At 38.6% G+C, this 25,812-nt stretch overlaps 8 protein-coding genes across 10 annotated transcripts; 4 read left to right on the top strand and 4 right to left on the bottom strand.

Moving 5' to 3' along the window:
* Nucleotides 1-1,083: 1,083 nt before the first annotated feature.
* On the bottom strand, nt 1,084-3,800 carry LOC6647920 (pickpocket protein 19). 3 transcript variants are annotated; one of them, XM_047013588.1, is made up of 7 exons: nt 3,734-3,800; nt 2,518-3,621; nt 2,158-2,458; nt 2,048-2,095; nt 1,840-1,984; nt 1,673-1,779; nt 1,084-1,613 (listed from the first exon to the last, which is right to left on the bottom strand). In XM_047013588.1, the coding sequence occupies exons 2-7, from the start codon at nt 3,367-3,369 to the stop codon at nt 1,351-1,353; spliced, it is 1,716 nt and encodes a 571-aa protein (XP_046869544.1). In that variant the 5' UTR covers nt 3,370-3,621; nt 3,734-3,800; the 3' UTR covers nt 1,084-1,350. The 3 variants fall into 3 exon arrangements, with proteins under 3 accessions (XP_046869544.1, XP_002070168.2, XP_023034449.1); XM_002070132.4 differs by having other exon boundaries at nt 2,518-3,172; nt 3,239-3,798; XM_023178681.2 differs by having other exon boundaries at nt 2,518-3,799.
* A 1,190-nt stretch (nt 3,801-4,990) lies between these two features.
* On the top strand, nt 4,991-5,705 carry LOC6647921 (general odorant-binding protein 99a). Its single transcript, XM_002070133.4, has 2 exons — nt 4,991-5,099; nt 5,206-5,705. Exons 1-2 carry the CDS (start codon nt 5,061-5,063, stop codon nt 5,593-5,595), a joined length of 429 nt encoding a protein of 142 aa, XP_002070169.1. The 5' UTR covers nt 4,991-5,060; the 3' UTR covers nt 5,596-5,705.
* A 46-nt stretch (nt 5,706-5,751) lies between these two features.
* On the top strand, nt 5,752-7,537 carry LOC6647922 (pickpocket protein 19). Its single transcript, XM_002070134.3, has 5 exons — nt 5,752-6,584; nt 6,645-6,803; nt 6,857-6,986; nt 7,039-7,228; nt 7,285-7,537. The coding sequence occupies exons 1-5, from the start codon at nt 5,757-5,759 to the stop codon at nt 7,529-7,531; spliced, it is 1,554 nt and encodes a 517-aa protein (XP_002070170.1). The 5' UTR covers nt 5,752-5,756; the 3' UTR covers nt 7,532-7,537.
* Nucleotides 7,538-7,952: 415 nt separating this feature from the next.
* LOC6647574 (pickpocket protein 19) lies at nt 7,953-9,724 on the top strand. The gene is made up of 5 exons (XM_002070135.3): nt 7,953-8,777; nt 8,838-8,996; nt 9,050-9,179; nt 9,232-9,421; nt 9,478-9,724. The coding sequence occupies exons 1-5, from the start codon at nt 7,953-7,955 to the stop codon at nt 9,722-9,724; spliced, it is 1,551 nt and encodes a 516-aa protein (XP_002070171.1).
* LOC6647575 (mitotic checkpoint protein BUB3) lies at nt 9,717-10,864 on the bottom strand. The gene has a single exon (XM_002070136.4). The coding sequence runs from the start codon at nt 10,763-10,765 to the stop codon at nt 9,785-9,787; it is 981 nt and encodes a 326-aa protein (XP_002070172.1). The 5' UTR covers nt 10,766-10,864; the 3' UTR covers nt 9,717-9,784.
* Nucleotides 10,865-11,482: 618 nt separating this feature from the next.
* On the bottom strand, nt 11,483-13,742 carry LOC6647576 (lysoplasmalogenase-like protein TMEM86A). The gene is made up of 4 exons (XM_023178724.2): nt 13,536-13,742; nt 12,683-12,852; nt 12,428-12,618; nt 11,483-12,354 (listed from the first exon to the last, which is right to left on the bottom strand). The coding sequence occupies exons 1-4, from the start codon at nt 13,554-13,556 to the stop codon at nt 12,017-12,019; spliced, it is 720 nt and encodes a 239-aa protein (XP_023034492.1). The 5' UTR covers nt 13,557-13,742; the 3' UTR covers nt 11,483-12,016.
* A 542-nt stretch (nt 13,743-14,284) lies between these two features.
* On the top strand, nt 14,285-17,853 carry LOC6647577 (head-specific guanylate cyclase). The gene is made up of 5 exons (XM_002070138.4): nt 14,285-14,429; nt 15,451-15,698; nt 15,763-16,003; nt 16,062-17,416; nt 17,482-17,853. The coding sequence occupies exons 2-5, from the start codon at nt 15,463-15,465 to the stop codon at nt 17,675-17,677; spliced, it is 2,028 nt and encodes a 675-aa protein (XP_002070174.1). The 5' UTR covers nt 14,285-14,429; nt 15,451-15,462; the 3' UTR covers nt 17,678-17,853.
* LOC6647578 (general odorant-binding protein 99a) lies at nt 17,797-18,449 on the bottom strand. Its single transcript, XM_002070139.4, has 2 exons — nt 18,359-18,449; nt 17,797-18,285 (listed from the first exon to the last, which is right to left on the bottom strand). The coding sequence occupies exons 1-2, from the start codon at nt 18,398-18,400 to the stop codon at nt 17,872-17,874; spliced, it is 456 nt and encodes a 151-aa protein (XP_002070175.1). The 5' UTR covers nt 18,401-18,449; the 3' UTR covers nt 17,797-17,871.
* Nucleotides 18,450-25,812: the final 7,363 nt, after the last annotated feature.

Raw genomic sequence — 25,812 nt, 5'->3', positions numbered from 1 at the left:
AGGCTTTGAATGTCAATGCAATTGCCGATCAACCTTTGGCCATGGCCTACAACATGGCTCAGGAAGTTTTATGGCAAACTCCAACTCGTTTTAGTGACGAGGACTTTGAGAATGCCAATGAATATGGCAACTTTAAGTTGTCTGATATAATCACATTATTCAATTACACTTGCAAGGATTTGTTTATAGAGTGTCAATGGCGACATCAGAAAGTCGATTGCTGTAGTATTTTCAAACTTTTGGGTCCTGCTGATGGTTCATGTTATGCTTTCAATTCAATACGCTCCGTCAATCCGGACCCCACCTGGCCGTGGTCTGTGGCAGATTCGGGTTCATATAGTGGACTAAATGTAAAATTAAATCGCCATTTGAGGGATATGACCGTAACCGGTGTGGGCGTAAGTTCAGAGCACTTATAATTAGCCTCGACTAAATTCATTATTTTTTCTAGCAGATCATTTTACACGAACCCAATCAGTTTTTGGGTAATAATGTCATCTACTCAAGTGATTATCGCATTGTGGTACCTGTTAAGCCAGTACGATTTACAGCCGATGTAGATATCAAAGTGCGTCCTGTCAGTATGCGACGATGCTTCTTTACGGTATGTACTAGGAGAATATTTTGGCTAATACTAATCTTTTTTTTTCAATAACCTAACTTAGTCGGAATTGGGCATAATTGGCCAGTCACGTTCCGAGTGCTTATCCAATTGTCATCTGAATTATTTAGCGAGAATTTGCAATTGCACCGTTGATATGCCAGTGCCAGCAAAAGCAGAACTTGAAGAAGATTTCTTGGCACAGACTCGTGGAAATTATCGTAGATGTGGTGTACAGGATCTCAAATGCATTTACCACAACAGGCGTAAGTGGCAATAGGAAGATGTTTGTTCAATTTTGACAATATTTAAATAATTCTTTATAATTTTAGGTTCGCTTTTTGCCATAACTAATATAATCGAAGAGTCTTCTGATAATGTTTTTACCACATTCGATTGCGAATGCTTTCCCAATTGCGACCACGTTCAGTATCGCACGTCATCATATACCGAAAGATGGAATACCGTAAAAAATAATGACAGCTATATCGAATTGGATGTTTATTTTCAGGAGGAGACATTATTCTCCTATCGTTCAGTGCTCTACTTTACCAGCATTGATCTATTGGGTACGTTATCTGAAATATTTCATACAAATTTCATTCTAAATGTGCAAAATATATATATATTTTCAGTTTCCTATGGAGGAATAGCTGGTCTGATTATGGGTTGCTCTGCACTTGGTGGTCTCAATCGGTTTTTAGATAACTTTAGCTGCTGCAGACACCAAAAAAAGTAATCTTTCATCTTTACCATACTTGAGTTTTATTATGAAAAGGATGCCGCATCTTTGGTGTAGTCTCCTCCTGATGATGCTCGCCCAAGTGACCCACACCATTATAGAAATATTGCACTGATCGTTTCCATTTGAGTTTCATTCGCTGCCACAATATACCAAAATATGCATGATCATACAAATGGAGAGCAAATCCCACTGTTAGATAATAAAGCAACTCCACAGCGCTGACCATTGAGGCACCCAAACAAAGTCCAAATATGCCACCCAAATTGGCTAAAAATTTACTTGTTAACTGGTAGCCTCAAGAGAAATAAATTCCACATATTGCTTACCAATCAAATCTAAACTGGAAAACTCCAGACTAGTTCGATATAGAAGAGTCATTTCAACCTGATAATGAACATCTACCTTGAACACTTTCTGCTGCGTTATGTTGGGTCTAAAATGCAAATCGAAAACGCAATTAAAGTGATGAAAACAAAAATCAAGGATAACCCACAATCGACGGGCGGTGAGGGGCAATGTGGTTGTGGCCGTATAATATTCAAGTAGATTGCAACTGACTAGGCAATAGCAAGTCATACCAGGTTTAGTGGCACTGAAATAGGCATCTTCCTCCAGCCTCTTATCGTAACTGAAAATATCTGTGGAAAATAAATGCTTATATTAGGTAAATGTCAGACTCCTTTTTTTGCTGCCATTCGCACCATTGTGTCGGGCAATACAACGAAGGCTAACCGCATTGCATTCATTAACTGTGGAATAAAAAATGGCTTAAGTGCATACTAATAGAGTTAGTTGGATTAAATTAACTTACCCCTTGTATTGTTAAGAAAGAAAATGGGCAACGAACAATTGCAGAGCCTTACCAGATACGATTCATGACACTGATTCAAACAATTGGTTAAAAGAAAGTTCTTGCTAAAGCGGGTCACTGCATCACTAGTGCCAAAGCCAATTTGTTCATCGGGAAACAGGCAATTCCGCCTCTCTGGTGGCATGCTTCGAGTTGATTCATCCGTCCAGGTTATTTCAGGACGAACTGTCACATATGTCTCGGTATTGGGGGTCATGGAGTACACCACATTGGTCATTTGATTTGGTTTCTTGATCATAATCTATAGATACATATCTCTATATGAGTACATAATTCTTTGCAAATATCTATTTAACCTACATAAACATTGTCGGTAGTCAATGAATGTTCACGCCTAAAACGCTCATGTAATACCAAGTCAAAATTAAGCCCACTACCTTGACCAGCCTTGGAGTTATGTCTTGGATAGAAGCCACTTCCTTGTAGATTTTTAATCTCCTTGGATCTCGGTGAGAGTTCCGAGTTGAATACCAAGCAATAACCATATTCCGTTTTCTCCAGCACAAAGTATTCACAGCAATTGAACGTAGAGTGACGCCACTTACATGTTCCAGTCACTAAAAGATCTTCGCAACGAAGTGTCAGAAACAGAGCCAAATCAGTGATATTTACGAAATCCATAACCTCCAGATTATCGTCCTCCAACTGGACAAGTGTCTGTAGATAATTGCCAAAACGCAGAGTTTCCATTCTCATTACAAGTTTAGTGAAGGCTTCCACTAGTTCCCCACTGGCATTTACGGGCAAAAATTTTGCCTTTGCTGCCTCCAACTTGCTCCAATTGATGCGATTGTCGGTACAAATGCCCACAGCTGGGAATTGTACAATGAAAACAGGATACTGAGGATCCTCAACGACAGTTTGAAGTTTCTGTGCCACATAACGCTCTGATAGCAGCAAATAGAAAAACCAACAAATGATCACACTGACAATAAGCAGGATACACCAGATTAGTCTGTATGGAGTTAAAATAGAAAGATCGATTAGTATCCTCTCAGACAGATGAAATTCGTTCCAAGACCTTTCCACATTGTGTAGCTGAGAGTCGTAGAGATAGCGTACACAATGAATAGTTGACTTTTCACAATAATGGCGAAAATAACCACGCACAAGGTCCATAAAAGGTTTATCTATACGCTCGGCCTTGGTCATGGTGACACTGAAATGCTACCAAAACTCGAATCATTCTTTTATGGACTTTGGAACTTGACCAGTAATTGAAGTATCACTCTCAACCCTTTTAATTGAGTAATTATGTAGGCCGTCCCGTCTGTGATTAGACCTTCAAACTTTGCCAATTAACTAGCAATCAAATTGGTATAGAAAAAACTTTTTCTCTTCACATTTCAATAATGATGATGACAAGGAACATTACTTTTAAAACCTGTATATAAAAATCTAGAACTGTATATAAGGTATATACTTTATTATTATTAGAGTAAGGCATTGAATTGTTTATCCACCATCTCCGACTTATTCTCTTTCCTTGGGGCCACAAGCAGGTCTAATATCTCACCTGCTGATAACTGAACAGAATCTGACCCTGCAGACAGCTGCGCTCTCACGTTTCCTTACCTGTAATGGAAACACATGGGATTTTTAAGAACTGTCGAGATACAAACAAACATACGTGTAGAAGCAAATACAATAATAAAATGAACTCTGAAATAAAAAACGCATTAAGAGTGTTCGTTTAGAATTTAACTACCTGCTGATGCAATGGAAAATTTTCAAATCTTTTTAAGCCAGACTTTGGTGCTTAACGATGGCGACATTAAATTAATATGATTTTTCTTTCTATTTATGAAATGAATTAGGTTCAAAATGAAACCGATCATTAAAAGTACATATGCCCAGCTGTTTCAGCTAGTAATAATTAATTGATTAAATATATTTACATATGTACAAATGTATGTACCTAAGGCAGCTCAAAAATAATTCTGTATATTTATAATCTAATTTTTGAGTTCATTGGCATCAGAACATAATATTTGTATAAATAGAATTATATATTTATGAAAACCACGATACTTCGATTAGGATAATAGAGAATAGATTAACAAAGGAATGTGAGTTTAGTGAAATAAATTAACTAACCCTTTTTTATTTGTATCTGAAGTGTAAAGCAATATCAGTAATCATCTTTAAAAATCTTGTTTTATTTAGTTTGTTATTCCAAATGTTTGATGAGACTGAAAGCGATTGAATTAATAAAGTAAATTTTCAAATAGTTTATCAAAATACAATTTTGGATAATGTTTTAATTATGAAACATTAATATTTGTTTTAGATTATCTCGATATCTTACAGAATCTTGATGGCTTAGCAGATGGAGATCTTGCCAATAACTTCATTTTTTACTTAAGAATAATATTTGTTAAATGAACCAAATTTTATGGAATCAACGCTCAAACTAGAAAATGGATTCTATCGTATAAAGTGTAAATTTTTAGATAGAAAAGTATTTAAAACATTTAACTCATTGAAGATAATATAGACTAGGGCATCTCAAATTCACTAAGCCGACTCAACACATGTACATACACATACACATGTACATACTTTTCATATTGTTAAAACCCAAAATGATCGTACCCATATCTTTAATTTTGAAAGAAAGCGACCAAAAAGACAATGATCATAATACAAAAGACATTACTCTGCCTTAGGGTAAGTAGGGATTTGTTAAGAACAGGGATCAGTTTCCATTCCCTTCACAAACAGGTACCGAATCTCATTCGGACGCGTTGCCTATAAATAGCAAGTGCCTGGCCAAACACAAGCACAGTCTTTGCTCGATCGTTGAGGCATCAATAGCTGCAATTCCCAAACAAATCATCACCATGAAGTTCTTTGTCGCCATCTGTTTGCTGATTAGCATGGTAAGAGATTTTGTTTTTTTGCCACAGCTGGCAATAAACAAGTTGATAACCCAAGAAAAGTTTTGAAATTAATGAATTCGAACTTTGATCGGATTTTCGTTGACAGGCATCTGCCGAGTATGTGGTTAAGAATCGCGATAACATGCTGGCCTATCGCGGTGAGTGCGTTAAGGAGCTGTCCATTCCGGCTGATTTGGTCCAGAAATACGAGAAATGGCAATATCCCAATGATGCCCAGACCCATTGCTACATCAAGTGTGTCTTCAGCAAGTGGGGATTGTTTGATGTGCAATCCGGCTTCATCGTGGAGAATATTCACCAACAGTTGGCCGGCGGTCATGCCAACCACGATGAGGAACTGCATTCCAAGATTGCACAATGCCTGGACAAGAACGAGCAAGGTTCAAATGCCTGCGAATGGGCCTATCGTGGTGCTACTTGCCTCCTGAAGAATTTCGGACAACAAATCCAATCGAGTCTGGCTCCCAAGGTCTAAAATAAAAATGAGCTGATGGGTCAGGACTGATTATAGTTATAAGCACTAATTTACACCCACTTTGTGAGCAGTTAATAAACACTGATTAATATGTAGTAGAATCAAATTAACCCCATCAGACTCTTGATTTGTTCAGAAACCAATTTTAAAAGTTATTCCGAATGTTGCTGTATACGAAAGAGCTTGTGGCACCGCGTCCAAGGCCAGGACATGGTCTTTTAAAGTTTAAGAAGCAAAAGTACAAGAATTTTGTACGACACTCTCTAGCCCATTCCACGGTACACGGGCTACAGCATGTCTTTGAGGAGGAGGAGGAAAGACATGTTTGGTTGCGCTACTTTTGGTTGTTCATTGTGGCTTCTTCTTCGATTGGCTGTTTTGCCATATACTCCCTGTTGGAACATCGGCACGATGAGCAGCAGTTGGTCAGTATCATTGAGACTACGCAGTTACCTGTCTATAGCATTGAATTCCCTGCGGTTGCCATTTGTCCGTGGAGTCATGTCAATTGGGCACGGGCCAAAGCAGCTGCTCATCGATTCTTGCCAGCAAATCCCAATAACGAAATTCTGGAAGGTTTCCATCAATTGCTCAGTCTCTTGGATAAGGCAAACTTTGGTAATTTCGAGAAACTAGATAGGTTATCTACACGCAACTTAACGGACTTAATGAATCTAAGTGTCACAAAACTTTCCTCGTACTTGGCTTACCGCTGCGACGAGCTGTTTGTACCCGATTCTTGTATTTTCGATGAGACTCCGTTCGATTGTTGTAAACTCTTCGTTCAGGAGCATACGGAAAAGGGACTATGTTTGGTTTTCAACTCAATGATATCGGAAAATTCACGACAGAAACAGCTCACCAATGAGTTTTATCCTTACAAACTGAGCACAGCAGGAGAGGGAACGGGATTGCAGTTTACTTTGCAATTGAATGAATCTTTTCTGCGGCCAGGCACCATCATATACGAAATACCATTTGCAATGAATGTAGGTGACAGGGCAGAGAACGGAATAGAGAGCTTCCTAATATTGGCTTTTTACTTGCAGCTGATGATAAAGGAGCCGCGACAGTGGACACAACAAATGGCCAACGTTTTTCACCTTTATGCACACACCGAGAACTTTGTGGCAGTTCATCCAACAGTTTTTGAGACAACTCCAAGCACAAATCAAATGAAATTACGACAAAGGCGCTGTTATTTTGATGTGAGTAGGTTTATAAATATTCCCGGGTTTGTATAGAGTTTTGATTCTTGCAGTATGAACGGAAGCCCTACTATCCGGAAACAGATCTGGCCTATAGTCGAGAAAACTGCATTGCTGTTTGCTTGCATCATGCCGTCCTACGAGTTTGCAACTGCTCCACACCTGGATACTATCCACCCATAGGTATGCCAGAGTTCTATTGAGTTCCCGTTTAATCCTGTTTGTTCAACCACAGAGGGCACTCGGGAATGCAGCGTTCTTGATGCCAAATGCCTAGCCCAGAATGCAGACATTTTTAGCTATGTTAAGATGAGGGATCAAGACAAGTACATCAATGACTCGCGACGAGGACAACTCTGCCATTGTCCAGAGAACTGCAATTCACGACAATACAAACTCACATTAAATGTGCGCAACATAAACTAGTAAGTGGGATTACAGAAACTTGTATGGCTAATTACAGTTTAAACGTCTCCTCCAGCGACGCAAATGAGACTAGAAAGTTGATCAAAACGCAAGTTTTTTACGGCCAGCGGGTGATGACCAAAATTGTAACGAAGCTTAGGTACACGACATTGGATTTGCTAGCCAACTTCGGAGGAATTTTGGGCCTTTATATGGGTGCATCGGCGCTGAGTTTCATTGAAGTCGGATACTTGTTGGTAAAACTGCTGTGGATGCTGCTCAAAGATGGTTACCTTAAAATAAAAACAATGTTCGTTAACTGATTTCGTATATGTGTATATATTATAATTATGAATATTAACTGCGTATTTTTCTTTGGTTTCCTGATCCGTGGGGTAACGTATATAAATTGTCGGATGGGGCACCGTAGCCGGCGTCTCAGGTTGCTGATCCAGGTAAGAGCAGCCAATGGCTAAGGCACTGCCATCGTAGCTGAAGTTTAGCGTAGATATCTAGGTGTCATGCTCATAGAACTGGCATAAACGATTCTTGATGAAGCGGTCCCAAATGGCCGCATAGACATAGGCCGATGGGCGTTGTGGAAACATAAAGCATTCACCGGATGGATTTCGTCGATGTTTTTGTCCCATTTACAGTGGCACTTGAGGGCAAATTTGATGGGTGAGGCCTGATTATAGTTAGAAGCACATATGTAGTTACTCCTACTTTTCGAGCAGATTCCGAATGTTGCTGTATACGAAAGAGCTTGTGGCACCGCGTCCAAGGCAAGGACTTGGTCTCTTGAAGTTCAAGAAGCAAAAGTACAAGAATTTTATACGACACTCTCTAGCCCATTCCACGGTACACGGGCTACAGCATGTCTTTGAGGAGGAGGAGGAAAGACATGTTTGGTTGCGCTACTTTTGGTTGTTCATTGTGGCTTCTTCTTCGATTGGTTGTTTCGCCATATACTCCCTGTTGGAACATCGACACGATGAGCAGCAGTTGGTCAGCATCATTGAGACTACGCAATTGCCTGTCTATAGCATTGAATTCCCTGCGGTTGCCATTTGTCCGTGGAATCATGTCAATTGGGCACGCGCCCAAGCAGCTGCTCTTCGTTTCTTGCCAGCAAATCCGAATAAGGATTTGCTGCAAGGTTTCCACCAGTTGCTTGTTATCATGGAAGAACAAAATTTTGGAAATTTCGAGAAACTAGATGAGTTATCTACACGCAACTTAACGGAATTGATCAACCTAAGTATTACAAAACTTTCCTCGTACTTGGCTTACCGCTGTGACGAACTGTTTGTTCCCGATTCTTGTATTTTTGATGAGACTCCATTCGTTTGCTGTAAACTCTTCGTTCAGGAGCATACTGAAAAGGGACTATGTTTGGTCTTCAATTCAATGATTTCGGAAAATTCACGACAGAAACAGCTCACCAATGAGTTTTATCCTTACAAACTGAGCACAGCAGGAGAGGAAACGGGATTGCAGTTTACCTTACAACTGAATGATTCATTTCTGCGGCCAGGTATACTACAACGTATACCATTTGCAATGAATGTGGGTGAAAAGGCAGAGATGAGAAAAAAAGGCTTCCTAAAACTATGATTATTCTTGCAGCTAATGATAAAGGAGCCACGACAGTGGACACAACAAATGGCCAACATTTTCCACCTTTACGCAGATACTGAGACCTTTGTTGCAGTACATCCAACAGTTTTTGAGACAACTCCAAGCACAAATCAAATGAAATTACGCCAAAGGCGCTGTTATTTTGATGTGAGTAGGTTTATAAATATTCCCGGGTTTGTATAGAGTTTTGCTCCTTGCAGTATGAACGGAAGCCGTACTATCCGGAAAAAGATCTGGCATATAGTCGAGAAAACTGCATTGCTGTTTGCTTGCACCATGCCGTTCTAAGAGTTTGCAAGTGCTCCACACCTGGATACTATCCACCCATAGGTATGTCCTAGTTCTATTTAGTTCCCGTTTAATCCTGTTTGTTCGACCACAGAGGGCACTCGGGAATGCAGCGTTCTTGATGCCAAATGCCTAGCCCAGAATGCAGACATTTTTAGCTATGTTAAGATGAGGGATCAAGACAAGTACATCAATGACTCGCGACGAGGACAACTCTGTCATTGTCCAGAGAACTGCAATTCACGACAATACAAACTCACATTAAATGTGCGCAACATAAATTAGTAAGTAGGATTGAAGGAACTTGTATGGCTAATTACAGTTTAAACGTCTTCTCCAGCGACGCAAATGAGACTAGAAAGTTGATCAAGACGCAAGTTTTTTACGGCCAGCGGGTGATGACCAAAATTGTAACGAAGCTTAGGTACACGACATTGGATTTGCTAGCCAACTTCGGAGGAATTTTAGGCCTTTATATGGGTGCATCGGCGCTGAGTTTCATTGAAGTTGGGTACTTGTTGGTAAAACTGCTGTGGATGCTGCTAAAAGATGGTTACCTTAAAATAAAAACAATGTTCGTTAACTGATTTTGTATATATGTATATATTATAATTATGAATATTAACTGTGCTCATGGATTGAATGAATTATTTCTGTTTGGTTTCCTGATCCGTGGGGTAACGTATATAAATTGTCGGATGGGGCACCGTAGCAGGCGTCTCAGGCTGCTGATCCAGGTAAGAGCAGCCAATGGCTAAGGCACTGCCATCGTAGCTAAAGTTTAGCGTAGATATTGAGGTGTCGTACTCATGGAACTGACATAAACGCTTCTTGTTGAAGCCGTCCCAAATGTTGACGATGCAATCGGAGCCGCCGGTGGCAAATGTGTGATAGACATTGTGGAAACTTAAAGCATTCACGGGATGGATTTCTTCGATGTTGTTATCCCTCTTGCGGTGGCACTTAAATGCAAATTTGCGTCGCTGTACCTCAGGATCGTGATCCAGATACTCCACTGCCACACGACCTTCAATGGAAGACATCACATAGCCTTCCTTGTTGGGAAACAGTCGAATGCAGCGCGTTTGATACTTGAGTGACGATTCCCGCTTCATGATATAACTATCCAGTTTACGCAAATCCCAAATAAGCACCTTGCGATCGGAGGTGGCCACCACAATCTTCTCGTCAATCACTGACATGGAGTAGACTTTGCCATTGTTTTGTTCAAAGCAACCGACGCAGCGTTTCTCACGCATATCCCATAACTTGACATTCTTATCCCAGCTGCCAGTCAAGATGCCATTCACATATTCAGCATGCTCCACGCAGCGGATGGGCTCGTCGTGACTTCCAACCACGGTCTCTGTCTGGGTGTTAACATCGAACAGGCGCAACGTATTGTCCAATGACCCACTGGCCACATGCACGATGTCCATGAAGGCGCAATCCAAAATGGGGACATCTTGCACAAATTTTTGGCGCATTTGATTTGCCGCCACATCGTAAAATCGCAGTGTTCCGTCCCAGGAAGACGCGGCCATATATTGGTTGGACTTGGGTCCAAACTTAACCGCCGAGATCAGGTCATCAGGAGGATTATTTAGCTTAAACTCTGGAGGACGCATTTCTTCTTTTTTTTTTGTTATTAACACAAATTAAATATTTTAACGAAAATTCAGCGGCGTCCCTTCTAGAGCTGGGAAATCTATCGATGGAACCATCGATAATATCGATGGAAAAAGTCCAAGCCATCGATACTATCGACTTTTTTTCCATCGCTGCAAAATCCATCGAGGGGGGAGACTATCGATGGATTCCCAGCTCTAACTCACCGAACCGCAACAGATGAGCCGAACTCCAACCGATGAGCCAAACCGATGAGGCGAACCGCAACAGATGAGCCGAACTCCAACTTTACTCGCGAGCTTCGAACGTAAACACAACATTACTCACGAACTCAAACATGTTCGGGCGTTTACTCAAAGTTTGAGCGGTTTACTCACGCGTTTTAAATCGCGTGAGTAAACGCTAGCGTTTTTACCAGTAATGGCGCTGCCACCTAATTTTTAAATTAGTCTGGCAGCACGCTACAGCTGGCAGCGAATTCATAAAAGTCACAGTTTCAGTTAAATTTGAAAAATTAGCAGGTATTATCAGTTAAACAACAGGAAATGTTGCACCAAAGTCAAATACAAAATTATTTCAATGAGGGTCTCTTTTTTTTGCTTTTTTATAATTATTAAAAAAATGATTTTTTTTCTAAAAATAAAAATAATCAATGTGAAATAACCCTTGAAAACAGTCGCAATAAATTTGCAATACATTAATTTTTATTGGTTGAATATTAAGTTAATGGCTTATAAAATTTGGCATATAAGAACAAATTGAAATGATTTGTAAAGTATTATTTGATGTAAGCAGTATCGAAACTCATAATGAAACTTTTCTTATGCAATATATATTTTTTATGCATTTTCCCTTTACATATTAATTTTTGTTTGAATATTATCAGATTTTGTAAACAATCAGCTTTTTTAATTTGTAAAAAACTTATTCTCAATACATAGGATGGCCAATTTGAAATCTAAACAGCAGCCCGATCAGTCCTTGGAGAGTGAATTAAAAATAATAACTTTAAATTAATATTTGCTTGATATGCTTCCTTACACTTAGACATCTATTAACATTTGAATTATATATAATTATTATCTAAGAAACAACTACTCTAATAATTCTATAAATGACAGACACGTTTTTTCAACACATTTTTTCTTTTTTGGTTTAAATTCTATTAGTTACGCGTCTTTATAATTGGAAGTACTAATATTCTGGTGGTTAATTTTCTTTGGATGTTTTGAATTGAGCATTTATGGTAACTACTTCTGTTTTCTGTTCCTATTTTCTTTAGGACTTACATTAACCTTAGCTCCATCATCGGCAGTGCTTAACGCAATGGCAAATTGCGCCGCATAATATGTAATCATAATTTGTAGACGAGCATGGGGTAGTGGCACGCCCATAAACATAGTTACTGCAATTAAGCCATCGGAAATGACAAAAAGAATGGATCCCACTGCGCAGAAAACACAGAGAAAGTTTTTGGCATCAAGAGCACGGGCAATGGAACGCCATAACATTGTCGTGATTAGAGCACAATAGATGGGTACACCCACAATTAGAATTTCATCCAGGTTCTTGTGCACAATATATATAACTAAACCATAAATAAATAAATTAAATCAAGTTGAATTTAGTCTCGAATCGAAAACATTCTTAAAAATACTTACATAATGTAACAGCTGCATAGAGAGCAATGCCGAGGAACCATTTTCGTGGCTTCCAGCCAAATGCGCTAATATAGAAAACATGGGCTATGCCAAACGAGATCATGCCAAAGGGAAAAAGATTAACATTTAGCAAAGCATCTCCACCGCAGGAAAAAATTAAGCCAATCAAAATCCAATGAGATCGACGATAGCTGTACAAATTCATAGTTAAGTTCACAATCATTTACTTAAAGATACTCAAAGACAAGCACTTACTCTTTGTTGAGTTTAAAACCCTTGACCAGAACATAAAACATTAAAGCCACAATGGGCAAACATTTTAGCACTGTGGTCCATAGCTCTCCTTGTGGATCCCGACGAACCAGCGAAAAGTATAAAATTAGCGTCACAAGGAACGGCACTAGCTTCAGGCCATGCGATTTGGCCTTTGAGATTGAGAGATAAAGCATAACGATTAGCCTTAATCGAAAGTATGGTTCAAAATTCAGCGATTATGCAATCACCAAAACAAGAAAATCTCAGTGATTAGATTAATGGGCATTGGGTTGCTAACCCAACCTCCCCCCATTTACTTATGTATGTATTAGTAAAATGTTTCCTTTAATTAAAATATACTTAAGTGGCATAGCACGACATTTGGAATTCGCTCTACATCTATTTTCAGATACGTTAAAATTAAGAAATACTTTAGTTCTTAGCTTTTTCTAAACAAATCAACCGTTAACGGTAAAGAAACAATTCAATTTTGAAGCTTTTCTTTTTCTAACGATTATTACAGATGTAGATGTAGATAACAATTGCATAAAACAAATGAAAATGTCGATAACTAAGAAATCACACATACGCATAGGTGCGAGAGCATAACAGCAGATGCCAGTGAGCAAGGTCAAGGACAAAAGCTTTTATTTTTATACACTTTCTTTTTGCGGTTAGATAAAGCATCCGCAGTGCATACACACACACACACACACACACTCGAAGAAATGTGATATATTACACGAGTGTGTATGTACCCCAAATACATAAAAAACCAAAAAAAAACAACAAAGGCTTTTGTTTGGGTTTTTCATTTCTTTGTTTGGATTGAGAATGAAATAGAATCACTTACTAAATGCACTAAATCGTTCATGACAAATTATTTAAAGCAATTTAAAGCAAATTATAGTGTCCACAATCTAAATCTAATTGAACGATTTCTGGATTCGTGCCCCCTTTTTGCCACCCTAATATAAATAAGCCGCTAAATACGTAGCCAGCAGCAAAGACACGTTGCACACTTTCGACCAGCCGTCAATAAACTGAAAGTAAGTCGTACAAAAAAATTTTAATTCAACTGGACGCTCCAATGGACTGAACTGGAGAGCACACACAGATACACACTCACACACACACACACACACTCAGAATTTTCGGTTTCATGTGTGTCCATAAGCATAAGCAGCAGCATTCAGATATAGAAACAGCTGTAAGCAGATTGATTATTGAGTGTTGTGTACCTTGGCTATTATCACCACAACAGAGAAAACCATCGAATAAGAGAGAGAGAGAGTTGTGGAGAGAGCGAGTGCGCAGAAATTATTGCCAGAGTGGGAGAGCATCACGCAACAGGTTAATTGGAGAATGCATTCAATACACTGACCAAAAGTTTGTTTCGGCGAAAGCAAAACATGCGCATATTCGACTCAAAAACGTTGCTATCTCGCTCTCTATCTCTCACTCTCACACTCGATTTTTGAAAAATGCAATAATACACTTTCACTTGGCGGTGGCGTCGGCGGCGGAAGCTTTCGCAAGCTTACAGCAAAAGTTTCTTGCCGTTAGCCTGCCTCTTTCCATGTCAAAGTTTCATTCCGTGTTAAGTTGTGGCATTTTTCAGGCGTGCTAAAATTGTTCAGCTGCCTCAGTGAAATTCCCTTAAAGTCAACTCTTGAAGAAAATTTTTGCAAGAAAAGTTTTTTTGTGGTTGCAGTTGGTAAACTAGTAATTTGCAAGTACCTGTCAGGTAAGAAAACTATAATTGATGACAGCCTGTAAGTATGCAATGCTGAAAATATGAAAAAGTGGTGCAAGGAAACATTGGAAAATTGTGTATCCATTGGGTGAGGGTGGCGTTTCCTGTAAGCAAATATAGCACCAAACTTGGGCTTAGAGGGAAGAATAGAGGCATGAGTGGGGTAGGGAATGGAACAAAAGTTGACCACTGACACATTTTTTTTTATTTGGCTAAGGGAAAACTTGAAACTCATCATGAATTATGCAAAAATTAATTTATGATAATGGTTTATACTAAGTTTGGAGAAAGCAAAAGTAAGAGCACACACAGACACAAGCACACGCACTCTTGACCTCCGAGTACTCACACACATACATACATCAACTGAGACAGTGATAGAGACGCCTGCAGCCACTCAAGTTGAGAAAAGACCCGACCCGACTACGACACTGCAGGCACACAGGGACAAGGCATTTATGGGCCAGTGGGTGGCTCACGTATTCAGCCAGACGCGACCCTACCTCCTACACATACATACACTCACAAACACACACACACACACACAGACAAGTGCACATTGAACTTGAGAAGTCCACACGACCAAGCAGAGCTGGGTACAGATGGGTGTATCCCACCCAAATATGACAAGTGACAGAATATATTGATGGCCAAAGGCAAATCTATATCTCTATATAAAGATGGAAATCAATGACGAAATATCTTAACGCCAAAATGATTTATCAATTTAAGTGTGCTCATATAAGAATTGGCACAAAGAAAAACAACAAGAATAAAAACTAAATTTAGATTAAATTTAACTTTTACTTGTTGAGTTTTTGCCACAAATAAGTTAAAGTCACATCATACCAACTCAAAAAGTTAGACAACTTATGTAACATGTTTTGACTATTGTCTCACCATATATTCAAACGGGCTTAATAATACATTTTTTAATTATGAGTTTGGGTCTGCCGATACCAATTGAATTTCTTATGATCTAACTAATTACTTTTCCATCGAACTTATATAGAGCACACGCAATATGGCGTGTCCATTCTTTCGTCGGGCCGATTCGCTAACACGGCAGCCTTCGGTTGTTGTGGAGCACGGCGCAAATTGGGCCCTCGAGGATGAGGAATTGTCCGATGATGCTTTAACTTTAACTCATTTGCAAATGGCCATACAACTCCTGACGGCTCCATCAAATGAGGATCTCAATACGGCCGTCACCTCATTGGTGGCCAAATATCGCCAAAGTTGGCCCAATATACACAAGCTGTAAGTAGATAAATAATCTTTTTGCTGTTCTTTTATCTACATGATGGTTTCTTGGTATCTTTAGTAAATTAGATCCGAACACCTTTAAGAGTTGTGCCAACTATGACTATCTGGGCGACATACAAGAGTTGCTGCTAAAAATGGATGAGGCCAGTGCCAGTGAGATTCTCGTATTGTTAGGGGAAGAACTCATTACCTGCTGCTGCACAGGAATCATTGAGCGGGCTTTTCGTTGTCTGGGCACAGATCTTCAGGAGTTTCTGGGCTCCCTCGATGGAGTGTATGATGTCCTGAAGTTGCAGGAGGTAAGCTATGCAAAAACCTAATTATTAGTTTTGTGATTAAAAGGTGTTGCTCACCTAGGATGATGTAACCGATACTGGATTCGTGTGTGCCGGCGAGGGAGAATTAATTTTCACCTCAGAGCGTCCAGTGATTGCTTGGCTCCTGCTGGGCTCACTCAAGGCTCTGACTCGCATGCTGTATAAGGTGGATGTTAATATCAAAATCGAACCAGTTGAAGGAGATGCTCGTCGCTATCGTTATCTCTTTTCTCTCGTGAAGGACAGTTCCCAATCAATGCTGATGAGTCGTCCGCCTGCGGTGGCCACTGCCAAGCCGCTGCCTGAAACAGTGCAACGAAGCAATTCAAGCAATGCTTCAGATTTGCAAATGAGCTCGGCCAACTTCTGTAAGATGTTTCCCTGGCATTTTATTATGAATGAACAACTCGAACTGGTGCAGCTGGGACGAGGTTTTAGCAAGCTATATAAGCCATATCTGGCCGATTTTGGCTGCCTGGCCAGCACTTACTTTGACTTCAAGCGACCCAAGGGCTTGACCATGAAATTCCGTGACATTGTGCGACGCACTTATACTCCATTCCTCATAGGACTAATGAGTCCGCCGGGTGTGGATGACTTTCCAGCCGTAGGATTGGAGATCAAGGGGCAAATGGTTCATTGCCCGGAATCCAATTCTCTACTCTTCATTGGATCCCCATTTCTGGATGGGTTGGATGGCCTCACGTGCAATGGTCTCTTCATCTCTGACATTCCCCTGCACGATGCAACACGTGAGGTAATTTTGGTAGGCGAACAGGCTCGAGCCCAAGACGGTTTGCGTCGTCGCATGGACAAACTGAAGAGCAGCATTGAGGAGGCCAATTCAGCTGTGACCAAGGAGCGTAAGAAGAATGTAAGCCTCTTGCATTTGATCTTTCCCGCTGAAATCGCAGAGAAATTGTGGCTTGGCTCATCGATTGATGCCAAAACTTATCCGGATGTGACCATTCTGTTCAGTGACATTGTTGGCTTCACCAGCATCTGCTCGAGAGCCACGCCCTTTATGGTCATTAGCATGTTGGAGGGCTTGTACAAGGATTTCGATGAATTCTGTGACCTATTCGATGTCTACAAGGTGGAGACCATTGGTGATGCCTATTGTGTGGCCAGTGGATTGCATCGCGCTTCCATTTACGATGCTCATAAGGTCGCTTGGATGGCTCTGAAAATGATCGATGCTTGCTCCAAGCATATAACCCATGATGGTGAACAAATCAAAATGCGAATTGGCCTTCATACGGGCACCGTACTGGCCGGTGTAGTGGGTAGAAAGATGCCCAGATATTGCCTGTTTGGACATAGTGTGACTATAGCTAATAAATTTGAGTCGGGCAGCGAGGCACTGAAGATCAATGTTAGTCCCACGACCAAAAAGTGAGTTAAACTTTTACAAAATTTGATTGTAGTACCTCTAATGTCTCTATTTCTTCTCCTAATAGCTGGCTAACCAAACATGAGGGCTTTGAGTTCGATCTACAGCCGAGGGATCCCTCTTGCCTACCCAAAGAGTTTCCCAATTCAGGCACTTGCTATTTCCTTGAAGGTTTTCGCAATCCAGCTTTGGACAGCAGCCTGCCAATAGTGGAGCATATTAATGCCGCCATGAAGACCATATCCGAGGGTGGCGATGCCTAAACAGAGCTTTCCTAGATTAAACACTTGCTCAGTAGAATGACATACATACATATATAGTTCAATGCACTTGTAGAGAAATTATGTTCCCCCTGTCTCTCCCAAAAGAAAAAAAACTTTGCTTAGCCTTCAGCAAAATAAAATTTATCGCCAACAATTTGCGTTCCAGGCACAAGATATTTATTGAGATTTTTTTCTTAGGCCTTCTTTGCTGCCTCCTCCTGTTTGGCCTTAACATAAGCCCTGACGCGATCACCAATCTTGCTGGCCATCATGCATTTGTGTCCACGGAATGCCCAAACATCGGCTGGGCTCTGTTGCTCATTGGCGTCAATGCAGCCTTGGGCGATTTGTAGGGCCTCCTCCTCGGTAAGATCCATTTTGAACTGCTTGGCCAGACGATCGGCATGGTAGCCCTGGTGAGTGCAGAAGATGTCCAATTTTGTGGCCGAACACAACAAATACTGACGAACATCGGACTCATCGGGGAAAGTCAATTGTTTCAATGCGCTGATTTGATCGGCGCTCAAAGGATGCTCCTTGAGGCACTCAATACGAATCTGTTTGATCTCATCGGCGGTCTTGGGTTTCCACTCACCATCGGCAAATGCCTATCAATATGAGGAAGAAAATAATTATGTATATTATATTTTTCCAGCTTTTCACTTCTAAATTTTTACACACCACTGCGCAGATTGCAAGCGAAACAATCAAGTATTTCAGCATTTTAATTTTAAATTTTATTTAACAGACAAACAAGTTGCACGTCTCACTTAGATCTTTCAACTGAATAGCCGACGGCTCGATTGACTAGATTTATAATCTCGGAATAGGTCTGATACTCGTCGAGCAGTTCAACATCAACAGGCAACAGTCAGTGTGTCAAAAGTTCAGTTTAGCGATAAGACTAGAATACATACCTAATCACACAATTGTTTATTATAATTACATATTTATTTGATTAAATACCTAAACACATTTGTTATTCATTTGCATTGTTGATAGGTCTGTTTCACAGCCAACAAATGGACCCATTTGCCATGAGGAATGGCCCTGTCACAAAATAATGACGAAATTGTAAGGGTTCTTGGCGAAAACTTCAACATTAACTCATTCAGCAGATTCAACTACACAAATAATCTTTAACTTTCGATCAAAATATATTTCTTTCAGTGCTTACAAGTGTCATAACTTATTTCCGCATTCGATTGTAAAAATATTATTACAGCATTACCCACAAATAGTAATAAATTTACGAGACAGGTTCTATTGTATGAATAATATTCTTTCTAAATGGGTTCGCATTTAATAATTCTTTTTCTAATTTTATAGTTAGTAACGAATCTTTCTCTCTTTGTCTCTCTCGTTTTGGTTGTCTAAATTACGTAAAGTTTTTACATTGCTCTGCCTCTTCAGCTCTTCCTAAAAAATAATACAATTTTTATAAACAATCGAGTATACACTAATGAAAAATGGATCATTCGTAATTAAATTTTTTGAGTTTTAACAAAATTTTAAGCAGTTTAAAAGACTATTTCTCAACACAAAAAGCTATTGAGTATTATTTATTTTCTATTGAGTATTTATTTTCTTGAATATTTTTCTAATCTCTGTGAATTCTGAACATTTATAGGGAGTTTTTGAAAATAAAATAATATAACAAACAGCTTCGATACTGTGAAAAGAACTTGCAAAAATTTGTTATCTATTACTAGATCAGACTTTATACGAACATTTTGCCGAATATTTTAATGCTCTTGACATTCGTCTTTAAACCGATAAGCCTTGAGATCAGCATCAGTACAACAAATTCACATTTACTGCCGATCAGTTCATATATGTATATGTATGTATATGAATAGTATATGTATAAATACTGCTCTATATCCTCAATTTTAGGGTTCAAATTTATCTTTAAATAACAAGCATATACCTATATATAAAAAAAAGTTTAAAATAAAATCTCCTTATCTGTAAAGATTTGTATGTTCCGATTGTTGTCTGACTATTTCTGGACTCTGAAGTGTCGTTTACCTCAGTCCCTACAGAAGAGATTATGATTTCTTAGAACATAGCTTAAGTCTTAAAATATTATAAAAAAAACAACAAACACTGTTTAATCAATATATTTAAGTCGGGTTATTTCTTAATGATACATTAAGTAAGAGTTAGATTACACAGTGATCTTTGCAATAGTTTATTATATTATACATAGACTTAAGACATAAAAAACTTTCTATTAATACTCAAGAATATACAAGCGAGGGAAATGACTTAATGAAATGAACTTAAAGCGCATATTAAGCAAAATGCATTAGAAACTAGAAGAAATTAAGTAATCCTCAACATCAATAGTTTGCTTGGCTTTCGCCAAGCAAATCCGGTACGGAGACTCCATAGGACTTCTCCAATCCAATTGTACTGCTGTGTCGGCCATTATGCAACGAATTGCAGTCTTTCTTTTTTAATTAAATCGAATAAAACTCACAGCTGGCAGAGACCAAAATTAAATACAGCCCAAAGGCATTGGCAAGAGTTGTCATTAACATAAGATGAGTGAGCCATGGCGAGGTGAGGGGAGGCGAGGTTAGTGAGTGAATAAAGTGAGTACCTACTACAAAGTCCTATAGTTGTCTGGGAACCACGCGCCCTGACCCTGGGCATATGTGCACATTTTGAGCAACTAATAATAACAGTTACCTCAGCTAACCAAAGGGAAAAAAGGCGTTCACTGTGCGCCCTCTAACTGAGGGTTAGATAGCGCAACGTAGGGCTCGGCGATGGGGTAGGTTTCGGAAATCGGAAACAGTGTTTATACCCAAACAATGGCCAAATGAAAGAGAGACGGAGAGAGAGATCTCGGGGCGTCAACGTCTCATCATGTTCTATTTTCTTGTGTATTATTAGAAAATTATATGGAAAATGTTTTTTGAATGGAAGTTAGGTGAAAATCATATTAACACCCCAAAACGAGTGTCAATGGCCAAAGTCAGGGGACAAGAGAGTGAGAGTGAGTTTGTTGTCGAGAGCTGTGGCCATCTCAAATTACAAGGATTGGAATCCTCTTCCTGCTTTACAACATACCAATTTTCAGTTAATGATCATATAATAGATCTACCTTAACGTCAGGGTGTCAAATGATGCGATTTGCTACCGGAATTCGCAATATTGTATATATTTTTACGTTTTCTTTTGCTCTTTGCTCTTTGTCAAGCAGCCATTTGTTTTGTGTGTCACGGCAATTGTTTGAAATTCGAGTTTCCGGCTCTCGAATTGTTATTGCAAATTTGAGGAATTTTGGATTTTTTTGTTTTTTTTTTTGTTTTTTGAGCACGTTTGGCGTGCGTCATATGAGATGGATATTGATATTCTATTGTGTAAACAATCAAGTTAATTCCGTTAGAGATATGTTTCATTTTTAACAAATAGTATAAACTAATACGCAAATAACTAGACAGTTTTATTTAAAATTCTATATCTGGCTATCTGCTTCTGACACAAAACAAGTCTTGCAACTTGCTAAGAAAAAATTTCTGTTAACAAATTTGTTCAACAGAACAACAACACCAGATGAAAAGTTTCTATGAACTTTTAACAAAATTTCACGTTTCCATGAGTTTCCTGCAAGACTTCCGGCCCAAAAAAAACACATGGGCGTAGTTCAAGACATTGTATACTAAAGGGGGAAGAAGTTTTAAACATTGTATTAATATTTAAACTACTAATTTTCATGGGGGTTTTTTGGTAGGTATTCAATAACTATATTATATACTTGGATTTGGTATTATAGTATTATACAATAAATAATTTGATTTTAGTATTACTATAAAAATATTGGAGATAAGATCTTTGTTCATTCCTTATGTTTTTATTAACTTTTAAAAATTTAATTCATGTGCGAATAAGGTTACATTTTTTACCCAAATTTGCATTCAATTTTTGTTTACGATCTTTGAAATTTGGTGGACATAAAGACGTTTTACCAAGTCACTTTTCTCTATTCGAAGAATCTATTAGACCACGATAAAAAAGTTGACAGTGATATTGGATACAGCCCTGTTATCATATATGTATATTATATCTGAAAGACGTATGACGAATCAGTATAGAAATTGAGACAGTATTTAAACAAACTGTTTATATAGATCACACTTTTAGAATTTTAGAGTTAATCGACCAAATCTTCTTCATATAGAGGTAAAAACCTACTTGTAAAGATAGCATTCCTATAACGCTTTCTCATTAATTTACTTAATTTACTTTTCAATTCGAGTTGATTCGAGTTGACTTTATTAGACTAAGATGATATATTTAGTCACAAATGAAACTGAATAACTGTTTCCTCAATTCAATGAAATCATTTCTCAACACACAAATTGATTAAGTATGATTTGATTATATTTCCAGCAGGATATCACAATCTTGGGTTTGGAATATCCCATATTCTACGGCTATGGCCGACAATGTCGTTGTCGGTTCGGGCTGAGTGTCGTATATCGTATAAGTAAGAAAAGCAAAATGTAATTTCATGCCTCGCTGAATGAATACGAATACATGAGAGTTCAAAGTTTCAGCTTGTAGCCAAGCGAAAGAGAGCAACACACAGTGCTCTCTAGTCACAGGATGCTGGCTGGCAGGACTTGGATACGACTTGAAAGCACAGGAAGTTATTTAATGAGATTTCTTTATGTCAAAGATAAGTCGAAGAATTTTCATAGCCTGCAACTAAGAAAAACCAAATGGTCTTGTAAAACAATATGCAAAAAACGAAAAAAAAAAAACGGGAAAAAAGAAACCTAAACCAAAAAAACAAATGGTGGTGGTTGTGATTGTTATTGTTGTTGATGTTGAGCGAGCCGAGTGAAAAGGATAAGCGTAGACCGACAATTGTTGCACACACTTGAAATTAAATTAACTTTTTTCGACCCTGTCCACGTCGAGTGGCAACGTCGTCGCATTGTTCCAAAGCCTCCTGTAGTTGACAGCCCACCAAATGAAAGGCGTTTCAGTACTTTCTGGCTGGCAGGGGTTAAGGCGTGGCTGGGTCCAAAATGTAAAAAAACAAAAATAGAGACAATGTTCGTGGGCAATCCGTGAAGCGCATTCAATGATTGCTCAAATATTGTCTTTTGGTCTATACTGGCAAAGAAGAAATAGAAGGAAAGAAAAAAAAACCAAAGCCAAAAAAACCAAAACCGACAAAACATAAAACAAACAAATCGCAATCACAATCAAAAATTGAATGAATGAGGCAATGACGCAAGGAAATCTCATTAGCCGCATGCCTTCAAGTTTCATTTTTAATTTTGTATAATTTTTTTCCCATTTTTTCCACAGTCTGTGTTGTGTTGGCTTGTGTTTTTTTTTATTATTATTACCCGTTTCTTGCCTCCAAGAGATCTTTTCTTTGTATTGTATATTTTTTTCGATGGTCTTGATCAAATAATTTTGCGGCCAATGCATGGTAAATATTTGTCAACATTTTAAGGCACTTTTCTTTTGTTTTTTACTTGGGCTCTGTCTCTCTGTCTCACATTGAATCAGAAGCAACCACTTGAGGTGAGTCGGAGTCATCAAAAGAGCGAAGAGCTCTGAAACTGAGTGTGTATGTGTGTTTGTGTGTGCTGGTGTGTGTTTGGGGATATGACCGGCAGCTAAAGGTAAGTAAAGTAGCAATGATATCCAAACTGATTGAAACTTTCCTAAATCCATTTCGAAATTTCAATAACGAATATTTAATACGCTAACATTTGATATAAAAAGGAGAATAGGAGATTTTGCAGAGATTATGAATATTATCTTTATATAAACTGACCAATATGTTTAGTTTAACGATTAGTTTTAAGAATATGCTATTAGTAATTGAAATTATATTAGAATGAGATCCAAAATACTCATCTTTTTGACACAGAAACTTCTACTAGTAACCGATATCCTGTAAGTAGTAACCGAAATTCTGTTCTTAGACCAAAAATGGATTATTAAAAAAGTAGTTTAACTAATTTTAATGCAAAAATAGCTGAATAATTAGACTGATCAATAAAGGTTTATACTTTTAAAAGACTAAACAATAAATGAAACAAATGGTCTTCAATTGCCTATATTGGAAGCTCGATATATTCGTTTGAATTTAGTATAAACAATTGATTTAACTTTAGGGTTAGAACACCAATGATTTTTTGGGATCAACTGAAAGGTTTAAAAATTGAAACATTTCTTTAGGAACTTTGAGAAATATTTATATGTATACTAATAAAAATAGAGCATTAAAGCCTCATGATGATAAGAAATTGATTGTTTTACGTTTCTTGCCATGATTTATGTTGTTTTATTTTCATTGTTGTTGGCACACGGGCAACTGAATGTTGCCTTGATTGTTGTAGTTGTTGTTGTTGTTGTAGCCGTTCATCATCATTATTGTTAATGTTGGACTAGTGTAGTGTAGTGTATGTGACTGTGACCCGCACCCTTCCCCTGGCCATAGCCCTTTGCAGCTCAAGCGTGAAGAGAGGCCAAGCCAAGCCAAGCCAAGCCAAGTCGAGCCAAGCCGGCGACATAATGGACATGTTTCAGCTTTTGTTGGCTAAAGAAGTTGTCAGCATCAGTGACTGCTGAACTAATTTGCATATTTGGAAGCAGTAAAAACACATTTCAAGTGGCCACCCAGGGGCCTACTACCCACTTAATGTGTGTGTGTATGTATACTTATATGTATGTATGTATAGGCGCACTTTAAACAAAGTTAAAATGCGAGAAATTGGCCCTGCGCAAAAACCAGTAGCTTGTCAACTACAATATGGAAGCCAACAACTTCTAGCCATTTACAGTTGCCAACGTGCTGGCTGTGAATGAGACTTGGCTGGAACTGGAACTGCCCACAGAGTAGGGTCAAATGAGAGTCTATTCCTTTGTGAATGTGTGTGTGTGTGTGTGTGTGTATAAGTGCTTCTGCTGCTGTCCTTGTGCTGACTCTGTCGCTCTCTCTATCTCTCTCTCTCTCTCTCACTCACTCCCTGTCTCGCTGCAGCAGAGTTCTGCGGTTGTTGCTGTGCGGTTGCTCTTCTGTTTTTCAGTTCGAAACTTGTTTCTTTTGGCCAACTTGTACAACATTGTAGCCGCTTTATATTCTTCCTTTCCCTGTCTGAGTGTGTGTCTGCTTGTGCGTGTGTGTGTGTCATGGCTCCGCCTTTGCCTGTAGGCGGAGCTTACCTGAGGAGAGCCCGCTCGAGTGAGAGTCTCCAGAGAGAGAGAAAGAGACCGTCGGAGAGCGTGCCGCGCGCGCATAAGTTTTTTGTATTCGATTCGTTCGCACACGTGACCGACGTTCGACATTTGCAGTTTGTTTCAATTGCAATTATTTTGTAACATTCTAATAGGCCAATGCGGACCCCAACCCCACCCACAACCTCACCATCACAGTGCCACCTCAGCCTTTGCCTTTTAATGCATCCAAAGCCTGAGAATTTCTATTGTTACAAATTCAATCGATATTTTCTATGTTATCCAGGACACCAATTTCAGCAAAGCCTTTCTTAACTGAGAAGTTAAGTTCTAAATATATAATACGTTAACTTGCTTAATCAGTAACCTGCTGAGAAATATATAAAACAAATGGCTAATACGATTAGTAGCTATTAAGTTAGAAAATTCATATCTATTGGTTTTCTTACTATGTGAATTGACGTACATAGATTACACTTCGGGATTGAATTTTAAGATGCAACAAATTGATTTTGGGTGCACTATATTGTCATAGTTTTAGTCGCCAAGGATTCGGATTCACTGAAATATTCATTTTTATTTATTAATATTAATGCCTTTGAAATAATCTTCTTTTGCAAGATTGACCTCGAGCCGGCTAAGTTCGATATTAATATTAATGCTAGGTGAAATTAAAATTAATACTAATTTATGTTAAAGCGCTTGGCTTGAAACCTCCGATTAATCTTAATAGAACTAAAAATTGTTTCCTTTTTTTTGGTCAAACTTTTAATTTCAAAGGAAGAGATTATATATATTTTTTTTTAATTTTACTGTGCAAATTTGTACTTTTATTGTATCTTCAAGTAAAGAGATTTTAATATTTTATAATTTCAATGTGAAACATTTTGTTTTGCTTTCTACAAAATACACAAAAT

The sequence above is a fragment of the Drosophila willistoni genome, chromosome 3R, assembly GCF_018902025.1.
Source record: "Drosophila willistoni isolate 14030-0811.24 chromosome 3R, UCI_dwil_1.1, whole genome shotgun sequence".
NCBI lineage: Eukaryota > Metazoa > Arthropoda > Insecta > Diptera > Drosophilidae > Drosophila > Drosophila willistoni.
This window is presented reverse-complemented; position numbering and strand designations above follow the sequence as displayed.